Consider the following 20,177-nt stretch of genomic DNA (forward strand, 5'->3'; position numbering starts at 1 on the left):
CTCAAAAGACAACACTGAGATAATTATTTTTACAGTTTGTCTGAATCACCCAATTTTTGTATCACAGGAATCTTGTTCTCATTGCTGCCCTTTACAAGCCCTGGGCTGATTATAAGGGGAAAAAAATTAGTGTGGCCGTTCTCTGTCACAGAGGAATTTGGGGGGCCCTTTCTTTTTTTTTTAATGGCCGTACTGGAGATTGAACCCAGGACCTCATGCATGCTAAGCATGTGCTCTACCACTGAGCTACACCCACCCACCCCCCACCCAAAAGAATTTTTAAAAACACATTTAGTTTTACAATCAAACTGTCTGGATGTTTTCTAGTATCATGTGAGTTATTTTATCTACTCAAAACCAATTACTGTTATCAGTTGTAATTGTGTCTGACCATTTCTACACTGATTTTGTTATTGGCTCTTTTACTTAGTGATCATAGATTAGCAGTTTCCAAAGTAGATAAAGTATAGAAAACAAATGACCTCATCAGTACTAACTGGAAATATGCTAGCTATTCCTTATTTCAGAATAAAGTGTCCCAATTTCTCTTTTAGAACATTATATTGTATCTACAAAAATAAAAAAGGAATTCCTGAAAAAAAAATCAATTTATGTCATTTTTATTTACCTTAGCCTTTAAGAAAAATTTTAAAAGTATGAAATTAAAATACATATATAAGGCTCTTGCTTTTTGCTTAAAATGGAGATACTAGTTATCTACATTGACCACAAGGTGGGGCTCTGATGTCACAATTTGGCAAGATTTCTAAAATTTATGAAGTATATAAATGCAAATGAAAATAATAAAACAAAATTTAATTGAATAATCTCATTTTTAGAATATGCACATTTTAAAATTAATTATCTAACCATTTATGCTCAGCAGAACAAAGTTATGCTTTAATTTGTCCATTTCTCACTTAGAAGTTAAGTTCCATCAAATATAAAATCCTCCTGAGTAGGTGCAGAATTTTATATCATGATGTAATTTCCTTAAGGATCTTTTCTGCCATTTCACTTTGTATTCCTAGAGGAAAAGTTACTGAACTCAAATCAGTGTTAAGAAAAATATCCTTTAAAATTATTTTATAATTAAAGCACAGAAGTTCATTACTCATTACAAATCTACATGAAATTTTTTTCTCCTGCTCCATCCTTTAATTCTCTTTTTGCAATCTAATACTTACTTCCAGGTGAAGATGATTTGAAAGAAACAATATTTTCCTTAAATTACTGATAGCAAACAGGATGTTTTTCATTTCTTCTCTTAAAACTATTTTTTAAGTTGATTATTTATTTTATATTGTTAAATAGGCAGAAATTATTTTCTAATTTTCAAGAGTATAAGTAATCAGATTTTTTTTAGTCAACCATTTTTTCAGTAAAGATAGAATAGCATGCCAAAATAATTACTGTTACTTGATTTATCAAAAAAAAAAAAAATGACCACCACCAACCACCTTAAAAATCAGCAAAGAACCTACTTTTCCAAATAAGTATTTTCTAATTGACTTCAATATATTAAGAATGAAACAAAAATGTAATTTAAAGTTAATCTTTAAAAAAAAAACTGTCAGGAAGATTTAAAATTTATAAAGTCCACACATCCCTAACATACATAACTATCTTTCCAATTTTCCTAATTCTTTTTATTAGAATAATTTAGCTATATAGTACTTTGCATTTTTAAAGCATGTCTGTGTGTACAGTTTTCTGCTCTTCTCATTACTTGTTTTTTAGTGTTATTCTCTTCAATTTAATCCAAAATTCATTGCTTTCATTAAAGAGCTTTATACATTTCCCACCATTCCTCCCCAATGGCTTTATCTTAACAAAAAAGAGGTCTGTAGCTTGCTATTCTAAAAGCCACAGATAAACAGTGCTGTTTCACAAAGGCTGCTTTCATGAAGTCTTAAAGACTAATTTTCCAAAACAGTCAACATCTAGTCAAAGTGAAGTATTTATTCAGACTGACTCTCAACTGCAACTAAAAATGTCATTACAGACCACTCCACATGTCAGATGAATGACAAGCTCCCAAAAAAAGTCATACAAGATGGGCTTTAGTGCTTAGCAAGCCGGGAAATTAAGAAGTGCTTAAAACAAACAAAAAAGTGTTTGATTTCCAATTTCTACAAACATGGCATGAAATTAAAATAGTTGCTTTAAGTCACCTCTCATGTATCCACAATCGTAAAGAACTAGGATCTGATTATGTCTTTCCTCTGAAACGTATCGTAAAGGCCATTATGCCAGCTTGCACTGGTCGAACTGTTTTTTATAACCAATTTGTTCTGAAGGGTTGGTATCCACGACATAACGATACAACTTGGAACAGCAGCTGTGAAGTATAGTAATATAATTCATGAATAATTACTAGAATATCTCTTCAACTAAGTTAATGGATAGTAGGAATTTACTTTGGATATTAAGAGCCACTAAAGAACAGAAAATAGGTAGAAGCCAACTCCTTATTTCCTAAATCCATCTCCCAGGATTTATAACATCTTGTTCATCACCATATCCTCAGTGCCTGGAATAGTGCCTGGAACAGTGCCTGGCCCCTATTTCCTCACTTATAAAATAAGTTAGATCAAATCCCTAGTCAGTTTGAAATTGGAGATATTAAACTCAATGTGGAATTCAATAAAGAGGGTATTCATTAAGTTAGGATATCAGGAAATGTACGAACCAAAAAAAAAAATCATAGCCTATGAGATCCAGATATTCTTTCAGGCTGCTTCACCATTTTCTTCTAAAGATAAATCACCGATAATAAAGAGAACAACAGAGACTTATTTTAAATTATTTTATTTTTCATAATTTTCTAACACATGGTGTTAGAAAAATGAAATTTGGCACCATGACTTAAAACTTTTTTCAAGTTTAACCTTTAAATTAGAAACAGTAGCTACAATAAGGATATTTAAACCTCACTCAGAGTAATGGTAAAAAAGAATCAAGTCATACATTTTTTTGTGTTGGGGAATTTTTTTTAAGTGGAATAAGAGGAAGGTAATAAAGAGTAAGAAGGATAAAATGGAGACTATGCTGGGAAGACAAAAAAGTGAATAACCCTCCCTAAAAGAGAATAAGGAAAAAGACAAAGGGCAAAAGGGAAGAGAGGCTCACCAACTTTATTTTCCTGATATAAAATTCAAGTACTTAAAAGTCTTTTTTAAAAAAAAAATCATAAAATGTTGCTACAAATCTCAATGAAATTTTTTCCTCATTATTTTCTTGAATTTAAAAAAATCTCTTTTGACTTCAGTACACTTGCTGATCTTAAGTCGATACTTGATGTACTTTAAAAATAGAAAAGCCTTAAAGCTGTTCTAAATCTAACATCTACTTAATATAATCCACCTTGTGAAACTGATCTGAAGGAACATAAGGCTTGATTTCTAATGCAAATGTTAAAAAAAAAATCTACATGGTTTCAAATGGATATGCACCTCAGTTGTATTCTGTACTGTTTGTTTTTTTTTGAGGAAAAACATTGTGTAATATTGTTCTTTGTATTACTTCCGTAACTACTGTAAATGGACCTACATAGGTGGTCAAAAAATCACTTACAGAATTCACTGCATACAAATTCAGTTAGAACTCCAGTTTTCTAGCATTTCAAAAATTGAAATTTTTGAAATTTTCATTTATATCCATTTTGTCTAAAAGTTGATAAATAAAATTCTTCCCAGCTTTATAATAAGAAAATATTAGTCTCACTTGTCACTTGTACATCTGTACCTGAATACTCTATCAACTGAAACACAAATTCAGAAAATTGTCATTATTCTCAGAGACAATAAGGCATAGAAATAAATATTCGCTTTTACATTTTCTTTTCCTTTCTCTTCTTCTTCAATCTGTGTTTTAAGGCTCAGAGCAGACATTAAGACATATCAAGCAATTTTTTTATAAAGTTTTTCAAATGTTTGGCCCAAAGTGAAGTTGTTCTGTGGAAGTTATTTAAATATTCCTCTCATCTTCTCAAGCACAACTTCAAAGACATATTCGTGCCAGTCATCCATTCCAAAAGAAAATTCAATTCAATGAAAAGTAAATAACTTAGGGATCTATAAATGATACTGCGATGTATCTCGTTCCATTTTTAACAGGAAGTCCTTCATGCAAATGCGTGAGTCTCCCTGGATGCATGAAGCTCCAGCCTTTTCTTGGGGACTCAATAGAGCAATTGTACCTTAGAAATTTGCATCCACCTCCCTAGAAAGATAAAACAAATAAATGTATCAAGTTAATTAGGTTTAATTTTTAATGAGTGGTAAAGTTCAGACAATGCAACTTAAGCAGAATCCAAAAAAAATAAGGCAAAGAAAGGCCTTTTCAAAATGACATACTTTTGAAAATTATTAAAAAATAAAAGCCATAATTACCTGAAAATCTTCTCCCACATTATTGAGTGCAATGTTGATGGTAAACGTAGAAGCATCATGATGAGGGCGAAGAGAGCGCTGTCTCTCAGGGGAGTATTTTACTACAAAATTCAACAGCGCAAACCCCTAAAGAAGCAAAGCAATGGATCTGCTTATCAATCAAAACATAAAACAGCACATTTGCGTAAAAACTGGTAGGAGGCAGGCAGGAGGAATGGGAGGATAAACTACCTTCGTGTAATAGCCTGCAAAGACCTTCAATGTAACAGGTGCAATAAATTCCCGGATAAAATGAAGCCATACATTCTCCAGATCAATTTGCTTCATATGGATATCATCAGTGGGGACATTTTCATAACCACCAGATATACGGCTGTCCTAGAAAGAGCATTAATGACATCATAAAGTGTGGTCTCCATGTGCAATTCACATTTATATCATCTTAAAATTTTGTTCAATCATGAGGTCGTAATAGATGATAAAAATAACAGTCCAATTATGGTGTGCCATCTGTTTTAATTGCAAAACAATCAAAATAACTTTGATAACATGGCTTTTCAAATGTATCGATGTCGAAGCGAAGTATTGCAGAGAAAGGAGACTGCTTTCCTACTTACTTTATAGATACATGAGGTCTGATTAGACAGTAAATAAAACTGCCAAAGCTTTCCCGTGTCCCCTGAAACTGAGTTTTTTTACCCTGACCCTTCAGGCAGTCTTAGCTGCTCGATGAGCACAGATTCCGCTTGGTCTGCCCTCTGGATCACCTATCACTAAAAATAAACTTTCCCTGCCACGTTCCTCACTTCTACGTTGTGGCGCCCAAAGACCTTCCACGGTTGCTTTTCATTATGCCACAACCTGCTGACTTCAAGTTCTCCCTCGTACTTTGAACTTCCTCTTCCTGATCAGCTAACTAGCTGGGGTGTACCACTGAGCAGAGGCAGTAGTACTCCAGAGTATTCCACTAAAATTCTTTGGTACTGTGAAGGAGCTGGCATCTGTGAACGCTCAGAGGAAAAGAAACACACTGAACCAACAGTAACACTTCTGCCAAGTCTCTGACTCTGAATGTAATTGCAAACTGCATTATACCAAAGGCATTCAACAGATTCCCTCTTTCTATGTTTACACACAAAAAAATAGCTTTGGCAGTCAACCAGATAAACTCTGTCTTGTTATTTTCACTACAGCACATTGTGAAAAAAGAGAGAATAAGTGGCCTTGGAGAAGAGCGATATCACACAATAGACATATGTTACCTTCCCATCCCCAGCCTGAGGACACTGACCCTTAAGGAGCATCCAGTGTAACTGGAGATGAAACCAAGGCCCAGACAGATTAAGTGCTAAACAATGAGTGGCAGAATTAGGCTAAAAACGGAGTTCTCTTGACAGCCTTGGCTAGCCCCTTCATTTAGGTCTAGCACTCAGAGACATTCGGACAAGAAGGACAAACCTCCTCTGCGTTCTCTAAATATCAACCCCGCATCCTTACCGCACATACACATTTTCCTTCTTTGTATGAGAAGACAACTTACATGGTGTTTCCCCCCAGACCACTGGCCATAATGCTCCATTTCTTCCACTAATTCATCGCAGGCTTTTTCAGAAAATATAGGAAACCAAAACACATCTGGACAAGGCTGTACATAAAACATGACATCACCATTAAAAGAGTAACACTTCATGTCTTAAGAAAAAAACTGGCATTTCAAAAGAATTAGAACAGAATATTCAAGTATTTATCTCACTTAGATGTCTTTTTCAAAAAGCTGCCCAACATTACTAACATTACTGTTACAAACAATACTAGTTTGGGGCTTTTTTCCCCAACAATTTCTAAGCCTTTTTTTGCATTTTAACATCTGTGAAATCAAGATAAATCTTAGAGCCATGGTTGGCCAGGCAGCTATCATGAAGTAGCTGTTAATGTTGCAGTGCACGTACACCTGGTCAAACATTCATTCTGTCCTCACCTCGTGTGTGTGCATGTGTCTGTGTGTGTGCATCTGCATGCGCACATTTAGTTGGTATTGCACTTATTGAGCTGACTTGCCTTTTTAAAATAATTTATACTGCCATTGGCCACTGAAATGAAAAGTTATTATGTATACAGTGCCCTATGACGTGACACCTATGCCTTAATAAGTCTAAAATGGCTCTTTCAATATGCATAAAATAGAACATTCTAAATGACTAGAAAACACTGTGTCACAGTTTAATTGGCAGTATTTTTTTGTCCTTTCTCACAGTACCCAAAATAACAGAGCATCTCAGAACTGAAGATACTTTACATTCTCTGAGGTAAGATATTGGCAACAGTTTGGGACACTTATCTAAAATAGAGTTCATTTTCAAATAGACCTCTCTGAGAAGAGACACTGGGAGCCCAATTTCTTTCAAAAGCAAACTTTCATTGAATGAGGCCTACACCAGAGAGCTGCCAAAAATTCCTGATTTCTGAGATAGCTATGACATTTGGGACTATGCTTTAAAAAAGGCACAATCTTGAAATTATCGTTAATCTCCGTTTTTCTACATTTTTATAATTGTATGATCCTTAAGGTTGTAAACTGGTAATTAATCCATATGAATTTTACCTAAAGGGTAGTTTCTCCAACTTTCACAACATCCTCTACCAAAGCAGTGTTGCATTAACAATATTCCCTGCTGAAGAAAACAGCAAAAATGCTCCAGATAGCATAGTAATTATTAATACATACCTGTTCAACTAAATTTTCAGTGAAAATCTTTGAATAATCACGGTTTATATACTTTTCCTTCCAGTCCTACCAAAACAAACCAATCAATCAGTTGCACAGAATAAAGCAAAAGCCTTTTTATAAATACTTCAATAGCAAATATAAAATATATGCATTTTAGAAACTGTTCAATTTATAAATGACCATGTGTAGTAGACAAAAAAGGAATTTTCAGAAACCAGTTTGTTTTTTAAACTTTGCCTGATTCTGTGTGTGTTCACATCATTCTATGAAAAGCAAAATTTTTATTTATGAAGTTTTATAACTCAGAATTTTAAAATTTGAGTAGTCTTATAGTCACTATATGTGTAAGCTATACTCTATGTAAATACCAGACCTGTAGGTAAATAAATGTGTATTTAAAAGTGAAAAAGATAAGAAACATAATCCTACCAACAAGTATTAGTAAAAATTAGCAAATTAACCAACTGTAGTCTTACTTATACTTTTATAGTGAATTACTCTTAAATAATTTTGATTTTTTTCATAGCACAGGGAACTACATTCAATTTCTTGTAATGATACATAATGGAAAATAATCTGAAAAGAAACTATATATATGTATGTATATGTATAACTGAATCACTTCACTGTGTTCTTAAAATTAACACTGTAAATCAACTACACTTCAATAAAAAAGTAAAACAAATAAAAAAACAAAAATAAATAAATAAAACATATTTACAATTTCTGCCTTCACTTCAGCTTTAGATTTGTTTTGAAGGATGATCATGGGGTTACTAACACTTTCATATCTTTTAGTTACTGAAATTAAAATATAAGACTATATGTTATGAAAAAGCTCCTCTTTCATACCAATTCATAAACTTGAGTCTTCTCTTAGCCCAATCTCTGACACATAAACCACACACAAAGGTGTATCAACTTTTGTCAGTATAGGAATCCTTTTCCTGGGTTAAGTATTTTATGTAAAAACCCAATATTTAAAAGGTATAAATTAAAATGTGATTCAGTATCCAAAACAATTTTTTCTTAAATGCATTTAACAAAATTTTTAATTTTCTCTTTGCCAAGTACAAATATAGGTAGGTAGCAGGGAAGAACTGAGATATGGACTCAAAATAACTGCAATCAAAATATGTTTAAAAAAATATTTCTGTGAAATATATTTTAAGACCAGATTTCAGAAGGGCCCTGGTAACTTATATGCCATTCTTAGTTTTTCAGATCTCTGCTTATACATAGCTCAGATATTTTTGATTTGGAGGAACGTTATCTTCAAATTCTTTAATAAATTTCATTTATACATTGTATATCACTATAAGGATCAAACCACTGTACTATCTCATTATTCCCTTTAATGTTGGTTGGTTCTCTGATTCCAAAATACAGGGGAAAATTAGAAATAAACAATGATAAATAACACAACACTTCAGAATCTTCAAGTATTTTAAAGTATTTTTTTCCTGGCATCATCATAGATTTTTTTGAAGTTTAAGAAAAACGCCCCTAAGATTTCACATTAAGGCATTAATATTAACTTAGCATTTTAGACTGCCTTTCAAGTATCCCGAAGACACTGTGCTTTACTAACACCTTAGGAGTTCAGATAATGGGACAGTCATTATTTGCTATTGGGTATCTCCCATGAAGCGTATCAATCAGGCTAATTACCAAAAACAAAGCAAAGTCATGGAAAGAAAAGTAGCTCCTAATTACTATTTCTGATATTTTCCTTGAATACTCTCCAAAATTTGAATTCTTACACAAATATCTACATTTCAGGATATAATTTGGGACTTTTTTTCAGGAAGCTATTACCCAAGAAATCAAATAATTCTATCTCTCAAAATACTAAGAGATTCTGTACCAAAGTAAAATATGTAATTCCACCCTCACCATTTAAAAAAGCCTCTTTTCAACTCTACTTCTGTGACAGATGGAGATACACAGCTAAAATGGAACAAAAGTACTTTTTAAAATACATAGAAAGTCAAAAGATACTCTTTTTCCATTCAACAGTGGCCCAGAGACCATCAAATTTACTATTCCCAGCTGTCAAGTACCTCTATAAAATAAAAGACAGTTCTGATCAGTGGATCAGAATTGAGTCTTTGTAATTTAAAACTCTTACTGTTGGCAAGGAGAAAACCGTAGAACTACAGAGACTCAGGAGAGTTATTTTCCCTTGAATACAGGTGCCAACTTGACTAAAGCAAATCGACCCATTAAGACAAAAATCGAATTAATTCCTGCATAATTCAAATCTTTAAGAAAAGAAATAATTTTGGACTTTACAAGGAAATAGTTTCCTCAACTTAGACTATCTATATATATGCTTAGTACACTTACTCTAATTTTTTCTATCTTTGGTATAAATTAACAAAATTATTATAAAAAATAAACAAAATGATAAAATAAAATGCATTTTCCCAAACTTCCTGAATTTTCTTCCTGAAAGTCAAATATAATATTGTCATCTGTGAGCTACCTGTAAACATTTTTTTTTCTGAAATTGTTATTAAAAATTTGTTGGTGCTCTTGAATATATGAAACAGAAATAAATACTGGGTGAAATCAAAGAAACTGCTAATGCCCTTCCTCAAACCTAATTAGTCTTTAAAAAGAAAGTTCTTAGTCAAGAGATTAATTAATTATATCTTTAAAAAATATAATTAAAAATACTGTTTTAAAGCCTCTTAACACAGTTTCATATTATTAACCCAATTGATTTACATCCATTTAGAGTTATAGAAAAATAAGTAATAAATGAAGCTGAGCATGAAATACATACCACAGGATTCTCAAAAATCTGCCAGAGGTCATTGTGATAATGGGAAATATTGTAATTAGCAGTTGATAATAGTCTTCCAAACTCATGTCTATTAGAAATGTACATAAACACACCCTATATGCCAAAAAATAACAGTGTTAATAATCTTGGAGGAAAATACAAGAAAATAAACTTAACCACAGTAAAAATATACAAGAGATACTAATTTCAATGTTTATATCTCATTCAGGAACATGCATTTTTATTTTTCATATAAAACATGCATGATTTAAAATGAAAGAAATGCAATTCTGATTATGAATTCAGACACAACACAAAACTAACTGATAGCACTGACACTCAACTGAGAAAAAGAAGAGGAAGAATGACTGTTTTTGTCCCTTTCTCATTGGTCCTAGATGCAGACATCGAAAAAAAAATCCTGTTTGAAAGCAGAAATGTTTTTGAGACACTGAAGTGCAATTAATTGTTCCTCTTTTGGCTTCTTTCCCTTTCAAAGAAGATACAACTTTTTAAACAAGAGTTTAAATGTCAATATTATTTTGTCAGTCTGTTTCATACTTTTATTGTCCTGATGCTTAAAGACTGAACACAGAAATTACTCCTGCATTATGAGGCAGCTAAAGAAAATCAGTCTCATGTCCTTGCCCCAAGTCTAAATAAATGTGTCAAACACCTTTAGGTAAGGTTGTTTCTTTCTGTACCTGTTTTAATGGTAAAAGAGTTAGTTATTAATACAAAAAAAAAAATTAGTGAGGGTACCCAAATCTCATTTTAATCAGGATGTACTTTATACTTACTTCTACCTCTTCTCCCCCTTAAAAAAGCAAAAACTGGAAAAACTTGTGAAAGTAATTTGGGTTTAACTTTCTCATCTGTCAACCACACAGTGTAAATCAGCCCAAAACACTAAGAGTGGAATATCACACAACGCCCACCGCTAACACGCAAAACACACACGCACACGTACAGATTGAGGGCCAAGGAATACTGAGATTTTACACCACGCTAAACGGAAAGAAGGCTCTTAAAGACACTTTACTGCTAGGCAATATAACATATCATATTTTAATTGATAAAATTAAATAAACAAAAATAAATAAATGAAAATAAATAAAAATAACACCTTTGGGGGGCTGAGCATTTGGAATGTTTCCGGAGTAGGGGAGTCTTTTTCCCTTTGTAAAGTCTAAAATGAAGAGAAGGACTGGGTAAGTTGACGGGCACAGCCACTCCCTCAGGTATTCTTAGGTAAATAAAAACAGCAGCCCTTGATCAAAAGCTGACATTCCGAAATGTCCTTCACAGACAACATGCAGAACGAGCAAAGCTTACAGCGCACACAAACAACTCCAGCCCTTTTTTTTCTTTCGGTCAAACATAAATCCAAGCTCATTCCTTAGTAGAATTTTCATTAGATACAAAATTAAGACAAAGGAAAAAATGTGTGACAGAGGCCATTCCAGGATGCGCTGTTGAGTCAAATAAGCCAAACATGAGCACAAATTACAATCACAAGTACAGGATATTCAGTGTAACAATGGACATAGGTTTGTAGGAAAAACATACTCCACAACACATGCCTTATTAAACTAGAAAAGTACTTGCCAACTTTTCTGATTTTTCCCCAAATCACATTTGCTTATATAAATTTGAAAAAAATAACCCAATCATTTCTAAAACAAAACCATATAAATGTGTTTTAAGACATATTTACACATTTTGAAAAACAAGCTATTTTTTACAATCATTTAAGTTTTATAATGAAAGTATAGCTGTAGAATAGTGATGTATCATTAATTTTCCACCCAGATTAAATAAACTACGTATTTCAATCCTTTTTCCCAATACAGTGATTAGGAACCTACTTTTTGCGAGTATGGGATTAAAAATGATAGACAAAATATGAACACTAATTTCAGGACAAAAGTATGTTTTTCTCAAATGTGTAAATGGTCATTTCACCAGGGCTTTCTCTAATTAACTTTAATTAGGTCAGGTTGTTCACTACATAATTTCAGATGGTAGTAAAGGAGAATTCGTAAAAATAAATGCAAAGCTGATCTGTAACAAATCCATGTTTATTATCAAAATCTTACTGTTGCTCATGAGTTAGCCTAGGAACCAAGCCTAACTTTTTTCAAGTTGTTTCTACAGGTAAATCAGTCTCCGTATTGTTCCCAATTTTTCAATATAAAATCAAAAAAATTGGCTAGTACTTACAAATTAGAAAGAAAAAGGGCACCAAAAGACAATGGCACATCAACTGGTAAAGCCAGCCATCTTACAAAGACATTCAAGCAAGCCATCACTGTATGTCCTACCATTTCTCTAGCATTTCGGCAAAGAGCCATATCAGGATCCAATTTATCACGAACAAAATAGTTCCTTTCATTCATCTCTGATCGGAGCATCTTTCCTTTAATTAAGTACACGTTAGCCATGTATGGGACATTCCATATCCCTCTGCAAGTAAAGATAAGACATTCCAAAATACCACAAATACAAAATACATCGTTTTATTTTTATGGTTTTAAAATAAATGCCCTGTATGTTTTTAAACTTTGTATGTCTAAATTACTGAATCAAGTTACACAGAAAATGCAAGCACATTTAATGCTATCTGACATATATACACACATATATATATGTGATATACATATATATGTATATACTTACATATATGAGACTACGTGGTAAACGCTGTATTTTATAAGATAAATCACTACCTCCCTACATACACTTTATTTTCAGGTTGATATGTTTGGCATTTTGGCTGTCATCCCTCACTTTGTTGATAGAGTATAATATTGTGTTGTACATTTAAGATCAAGCAGTTTAATAGTAAAAATATCACATACAACCAGTAGCATACTGCAGCCAGCTCACATTCGTTCCCCAGAGCATTCAGCTTACTTTCCCAAGTCTACACTCGGTGACTTCACATTGGAAGCTTGAAATCAGCCATGGTAGAAATATTTAGAATACAAAAATGGGCAGACATCACCAATCAGGGCATCCTCCAACGCCAAGAACCAGCTGTTAGACATGTATGAGCACATCACTGAAAACAGCCTAAAATTCTCCTAAAATACAGTCTTTTGAAACTCATTAATATACCTCAATTGTTTGTAGAAAAAGGAAGATATAAAGAAACAGCTAGAAGCACAGGAGTGCTGGGAGACACTGTTTATCCTTCATTCTTTCCCAAGCTTGTTGCCTTACTCAGAACACGACTCATTTCCTACAGTGTAACAGAAGTTTCACCTGAAGGGATATGCCTTTTGCTTTTAGAGCATAGAAAGGGAAGATCTTGACCAAGGAAATGTAGTCAGACATTAAAACTAATATACTTAATATCATTCTGTCTTAACTAGATGAGCCTCAAAGTTAACGGTCATTAAAATATATGCAATGTGTCTGCTGCATTCAGAAATTAATCACTGGTAGTGTGCAGTTTCAAGTCTGAAAGAAAACAGACACACACACACACACACACACACTACAGGATGTCATTCCCTTGTATAGTTTTTGTACACAAAGTGTATTCTACTAACTAAATAAAAAACCTCTACCTTATTCTTTTCCTTACACTTTAGACAACAATGTCAGGAGGTTGGACAGAAAACACCAGTGCCTAAAGCAACCTAAATGAAATAGGTGTTCTCTATTTCCACTATCCACACAGTATCAGGCATATGGTCTACACAAAGCATCCCAGAGACAATGAAAGTACTTTGAAACAATGGAATATGGGCTTAATAGTGTTCTGTCAGCTTTCATGCTTCTTAACTGCAGCTAACACGTGCCTTTATCATATATTTATTTACATCATTCAGAAGGTACTATTACTATTTTCACAAGCAAAATATCTTTATACCACTCAGCTGTTCACCAAGTATGTGATTATTTTTCCAAATTTAAGGGCATGTATCTTTAGTCATGAAAGAATGCTCTCCCTGTTAAATTGAGCTCATGCATCTGAGAAATTAGGCAAAGCACTTAATGTCTCAACCACCCTAGTCCATCATCAGTATTAAAAAAAAGAATGGCATTCTTCTCTAATACTACCTTTGGGGGAAAAAAAACTGCTGCAATTGTGATTACTTTTAAGTTTTAAAAAATATCAACTGTTGTCTCTGGAATAAATATTAGTCACACACATATTTTGTAGCAAGTATATTCTTTTCAAACTCTAGAACTGGAAATCATATCGGTGAAGAGATTTCTCTTTAAAGCAGAATATTAGCTATTTCACACAAAAATCTCTTGCAATAGGAGATGCTGGAAGGACTGGTTGTTGGTGTTGCTTTTGTTTGTTCATTTATAAATTGTATAAGCTATCAAACAACTTTCATCCTGGCCACCAAATAAGTTACTTAAACTAAATTCCCTCTGCCAACTTTAAAGAGTCTTCCTCTTCTAAGAACCATCAGATGGCTACGAGTGATAATCATTTATTGTCTCATAGTATATCCCACAACAGTGAGCTTGTGTGTTTGAAGATTTAGAACTTTAAGAACAACTACTTAAAGATCAATTTTACACTAGTATTGCAAGGTCCCAAGGAGTCTCCAGGTCTTCACATTTCCATTTAACATAAAAAAAGGTAAACATTTTTAAAAATTCAATATAATACTAAGAAGACCAAATTGTTAGCTAAAGGTGTTTTACATTAAAAGATTAAATCAAGTAACTTACACTCTATTCCCTTGAACGATATCCACATAATCCTCAGACCGAGCGTAGTACCCATCAGGACTCAGTGCCCCCCAGAAGTTGGACCACAGCTTTCCATGACGAGTTACAAGAGGAGCAATGATCTTTCTAAAGAGAGAGAGAAAAACAAATCCAGGTAATTATTCACTTTTAAGTTTGCCACAGAATTATGTGTTTTGGGCTTGGCATGGCACATAAAACAATAAAGTTCATTTAGCACACATACAGTTAGTCCAAAAACTAAAATAAAATAGAGAGGCATCTCCTCCCCTCACGTTTTCTTAAATAAGTACACTGTTGATACAATGATGTTCACTTTAAAGACTAAAAAAAAAAGGAAAAGTAATTGAAAATGCTAATGAAAGTATAAAAACAACTTTAAAAAGTACCATACTTAAACCTATAATGAAACAGAATATGAAAAGGAATATATGTATGTATATGTATGAAACATGCTGTACACCAGAAATTGACACAACATTGTAAACTGACTATACTTCAATTAAGAAAATAATTTTCAATCATCAAAAAAAGTACCATACTTATATCCAAGAAAGTGAAACTACCTTAATTATTTATTTTAATATTTCAGAACTTATACTAAGTGAAATCAAGTATTTTCATTATTAGGCAGACCTGATAGTCCCTGGTGCATTCAGTTATGCGAAAAATATCTGCTGAATTAAAAAAAATGTATGAAGATGGGCTGAGATATTTGTAAATAGGCCAGTTTTCCTAAAGTTCAGTCCTGAATTACTTTAAAGTATGTTTCCATTCTTTTTTTTTTTCTTTTAACTTTTAAAATGTGTTGTGCTAGCTCTGGCAACACTGCACATTCTTCTGGTCCTTTAACTATTTTAGAAAACAGAATGGAAGGTAAGCACCACAGCACTCTGTCTCACTGCCTATCAGGAGCGCAGCCCCTCTGAGACAAGGACGTGTTACAAATTTAAAACATGTCCGGTTTATTTTGAGGGGGAAATCTAACTTATAATGTGCCAACATTTTCCAAATAAGGTAACAATATCTAAAGCTCTGCTAGAATTATTTCTAAGATGAAGTCAACTGTAGTGATGTCACACAATTTCTGAGGAACGCTCACACAATTCCTCTAAGAGGGAATTTATAGACTGACTATTCTCTATCAAAAATCAAAACACAAACAAAAAAACGATTTCACAACACTCCAGGCTTGTGAAGACAAGATGTGGCCTTTCTCTTTCCTATGGAAAAGTGACACATAGTCTGTAAATACACTTCATGCAAAATAATGATTGTGGTTTGTCTTTCCTGGCTCCTACTAAAATAGAATGTTAACCAGATACACTGACATTTTGTTTTGTTTAGAATACCTACACTATTAGAAATAATATTAGTTAGACTTGACATATTATGATAATTCAGTATCAATAACTAACAAGATCAAATATTTAATAGAAAAAAGTCTTGTAATTTATAATCCTAGCTGCCTGATAAAGACAGTCGGGCAAAGAAATGTTGAAAATCAAATCCATGTGCCATGTGCCTTAGTATTTTTGAGTATAGAACTATAAGATCAATACGGAGTGGTCTGAGATTTTGAAATAGTAACTGAATTCTTAACCTCACAAATTATACAAAGGATGGGTTTGTACAGCATAACAGAATTCTTACATATTTTACTCTAACATTTCACTTTTAACCATTCTGTTAAGAAAAATAACTGTGTTAAGATATGTGAACACACATAAACAGTACCTGGCACTTAGTAAGCACTCATTAAAGGTGGGCTATTAGAGGAAGTATCAAGAATGCTTTTAGTAGTAGTGGCAGCAGCAGGAGCAGAAGCAGGAGTAATAAATAAAGATTAATATCATTATTAGCTGGTGTAGATGGTGTCATTTTCCCATTTCAATTCAGTTAAGTGAAAACAGCTGCTGCCCAGTAATAGTTCAGCACTAAATAAAATCACAGATCTGGCTACGGAATAATTCTTACCTCTGAAATTTCTTTCAAATTCTAAGAACTTCTAACTCTGTTTGCAGAAACTTTTTAGGTTAGAAGCCTTATGAAATTCTACTTTAAAAATATCTGTAGAAAATAAACATTTCCAAATTTTATAGATATACCACAATTTCATGTAGCTTTAAATAGAAAAATAGGCCAAAAACAATTACTAAACATCACATTTGTGACTGTAACTAATATTGATTATTTCTAATTTTCACCCAGGTTGTTTTCTATATGACTCCTTTAAAAGAAAACTAATTACTTAGAACTGAAAGCTTATATGGTGTAGAAAATAACCTTGTTTAAATTCCCTCAATCTGCTAAACACAGATAAGTAATTAATAGCAAGTCCATGTAGATGCAGAAAATAACTGTCATTTTAAAGATAAACGGACATTGTACATAGTACCTGTTTTGTTCAATCAAAATTTTTAAAGTCCTTGGATTTGTCAAAACAACATCTGCATCCACATTGAAGTAATAATCACAGTTTGCATCCTGACGGCAAAAATCCCTGACATTGAAAAAAAATAAGAATTAATAAAAATAAATATTTGCTAGTTGAAAAATGTTAACATAGAACTCATATGTAATCTAAGTTTCTCTAAAACACTTTTCTAATCAAAATAGTAAGACAATATCCAAAAGGGTAAATATTGCCTTAAATTTCAAAAGGGTCAATTCATCAACATTCATGGGTAGATCAACATTAAAAATTCATGGGTAGATCAACATTAAAAATTTTAGGGCAACTGGAATATATTTTCAAGCCACTAAATACTTTAAAGCATAAAATAACCGGTCAGAATGGCAATTTATAATTCAGCATTTAATCCTCTCTGAAAAGGAAACATAATGTACCCCAATGTGTTTATCAACAACTTTTTTTACAAATCAAATTCATGGGTAGATCAACATTAAAAATTTTAGGGCAACTGGAATATATTTTCAAGCCACTAAATACTTTAAAGCATAAAATAACCGGTCAGAATGGCAATTTATAATTCAGCATTTAATCCTCTCTGAAAAGGAAACATAATGTACCCCAATGTGTTTATCAACAACTTTTTTTACAAATCAAAATGTTTTTTGCACACACATGCAAACATACAACCCACAGTGTAAAATCCTGTTTATCCAACAACTCAGTTTTAAGTGACTCCTGGATATAAGTGCATAACTCTTTAGGTATTTAATACTTTTTAAACTTGATTTGCATGGGATTCTTCCTAAAAGAGTTACTTCCCTGCGTCTTATCAGGGGACACTGATTATGATGTATGCTTTTCCTGGCCGAGTTTGTGGTGTTACCATGAGGAACATTAAGGAATGAATTACCTGTGATACATAATATGCTTCCAAGTATTATGGTTTTTGCATTTGGGGTTCTCTCTTTCTGAGCTCCCCTCCCTGACTGCGGATCCTAGTATCACTTTCTGCTGTTGTCAGTGTTTATCTCCATAACATAGTTACTTCTAAGCAACCGTCAAACAGGACGTCAAACCAGACAGGAAAGCTTGTAAAAATTGTGCAAAAAATTTAACTTTTTTTTAATTTTGTAACTATGTATGTTGACAGATGGTAACTAGACTTACTGCAGTGGTTATTTCAGTTTATACAAATATAAAATCATTACGTTGTACACCTGAAACTAATATGTTATATGTTGATTAAACCTCCATAAAAATAATAATCTAAATAAAAATTTTTTGAAAAATTGCCAAAATTATCTTGGAAAAAATTGAAAAATTTATACTATATTATTTCAAGATTAATATAAATCCCTAGTAATAAGGTCTGGAACTGATCTTACATCAATGAAACAGGATAGAGAGTTCACAATCATTCATACTCAGTCAACGGATTTTTGACCAAGGCCAAGTCAATAAGTAGGAAAAGAAAAGCTTTAAATTAAAAAGGAGTGTTGAAACAATTGCAATGCCATTTGCAAAGAATAAAATTTGACCCCACTTCACTCCAAACACAAAAATGTATTCAAGATGAATTGCAGATTGAACCATCTTAAACATAAATGCTAGAACGATAAAGCTTACGAAACAAAAATTCCAAAGAATGTCTTCATGACATTGGAATAAGAAAGATTTCTTAAATAGAAAAATATACCCAGAAGCATAAAGCATAAAGAAAAAAATAGAATTTTACTAAAATTAAAATTTTTTCTCAAAAGACAACACTAAAAAAGTAAAACAGCAAGCCACAGAATGGAACAGATACAAAACATTATAGACACAGATACAGATGTAGATAGAGATTTATAGATAGATTTTGTATACAGAATATATAAAGAACTCCTACAAACTATATAACAAAAAAAGACAGCTCAATGTAAACAAACATGCACAAAAGATTTGGATACTCTACATTATGAAATACACATGGCCAATTAACACATGAACAGGGAATTAGTCATCAGGGAATGAAATTACAACCCTACTAAGATACCTTTCCATACCCAGGAGGGTGACTAAAATAAAAAGACAGACAATATCAAACGTTTCAAATACGTGGAGCAGTTGGAGCTCTATTACCTTGCTGTTTCAACTATAAAATGGTCCAACCATTTTGAACTATTTAGCAGTTTCTTACAAAGTTAAACATACCTCCAGCCTAACCCTTTGCCCTAATTAGTCACACGTTGGTACTTCACCCAAATATAGTAAAGCATATGTACACACATACACTCTCTCTCTCTCACACACACACACACACACACACACACACACACACCCTTCCAATAACGAATCTTCACTAGCAGCCTTACTCATAATGGCCCCAAACAGGACATAACCCAATGTTTATCAACAGGAGAGTGTATAAACCACTTGCAATATATTCATATGATGAAATACTAGTCAGCAATGAAAAGGAATGGACTGCTAATAACTTCAATGACATGAGTGAATTAGAAAACATTGTACTGAGCCAAAATCTGACATAACAGAGCACAAACAAAAACGTTTTAAATAGAGAAAATAAGTTCTAAATGTGGATCCAATGTACTCTCTGATGACCAGGTTATGGAACCAGCAGTAATAACAGCTGTTTGGTTTCTCTGAGGCCTGTGTGCCTGCTTGTCCCTTCACCCCCGCACCAGGCACTCTCCATCACTTAAGGGCCCGGAGCTTCCATATACAAGACAAGAACATTTCCTGCTGAGAAAGCACCATGTCTTACTCAACTTTTTATCAGCCGTCTTAACCCACTGACTAGCATATTCAATTAACATTTACTGAATAAACGAGTTTTTTACTATTACCCAGAATTTATTAGTAATCTGTCTGAAGTAGTAAAGGGCTAAACATAGGACCTAAAATATTTCTCCTGAGGGTTACAGTACGATTAGATCAGCAGGCAACTAGAATGTTTGAAACAGTTTTGCCACACACAACATTCAGGTAATGAACATTCAAAACGATGCTCCATCAGTCATACTATTCACTTGTCTGAGTACTTTTTGAAATTTTGATCTAAAGTTCAGTGAATAGTTTGATTAACTATATTGACTCTTAGCCATTAAAAGAAAAATGTAAATAACT

General features: G+C 32.9%; 1 protein-coding gene across 3 annotated transcripts in view; it reads right to left on the reverse strand.

The window, feature by feature from the left end:
• Positions 1-2,795: 2,795 nt before the first annotated feature.
• Positions 2,796-20,177, reverse strand: part of PLOD2 (procollagen-lysine,2-oxoglutarate 5-dioxygenase 2) — a 96,300-nt gene continuing 78,918 nt past the window's right edge. For 2 of the 3 annotated variants that reach the window (XM_006202778.4, XM_072958806.1), the window contains 10 exons: positions 17,031-17,135; positions 14,615-14,740; positions 12,238-12,379; positions 11,040-11,102; positions 9,914-10,027; positions 7,120-7,185; positions 5,935-6,039; positions 4,626-4,772; positions 4,395-4,520; positions 2,796-4,224 (listed from right to left, as the gene is read on the reverse strand). In XM_006202778.4, the coding sequence (XP_006202840.2) occupies positions 4,069-4,224; positions 4,395-4,520; positions 4,626-4,772; positions 5,935-6,039; positions 7,120-7,185; positions 9,914-10,027; positions 11,040-11,102; positions 12,238-12,379; positions 14,615-14,740; positions 17,031-17,135 (1,150 nt within the window). In that variant the 3' untranslated portion in view covers positions 2,796-4,068. The remainder of the gene's footprint in view (positions 4,225-4,394; positions 4,521-4,625; positions 4,773-5,934; positions 6,040-7,119; positions 7,186-9,913; positions 10,028-11,039; positions 11,103-12,237; positions 12,380-14,614; positions 14,741-17,030; positions 17,136-20,177) is intronic. The other variant, XM_006202780.4, reaches the window with a different exon arrangement.

This window comes from Vicugna pacos, chromosome 1, assembly GCF_048564905.1.
Source record: "Vicugna pacos chromosome 1, VicPac4, whole genome shotgun sequence".
Classification (NCBI taxonomy): Eukaryota; Metazoa; Chordata; class Mammalia; order Artiodactyla; family Camelidae; genus Vicugna; species Vicugna pacos.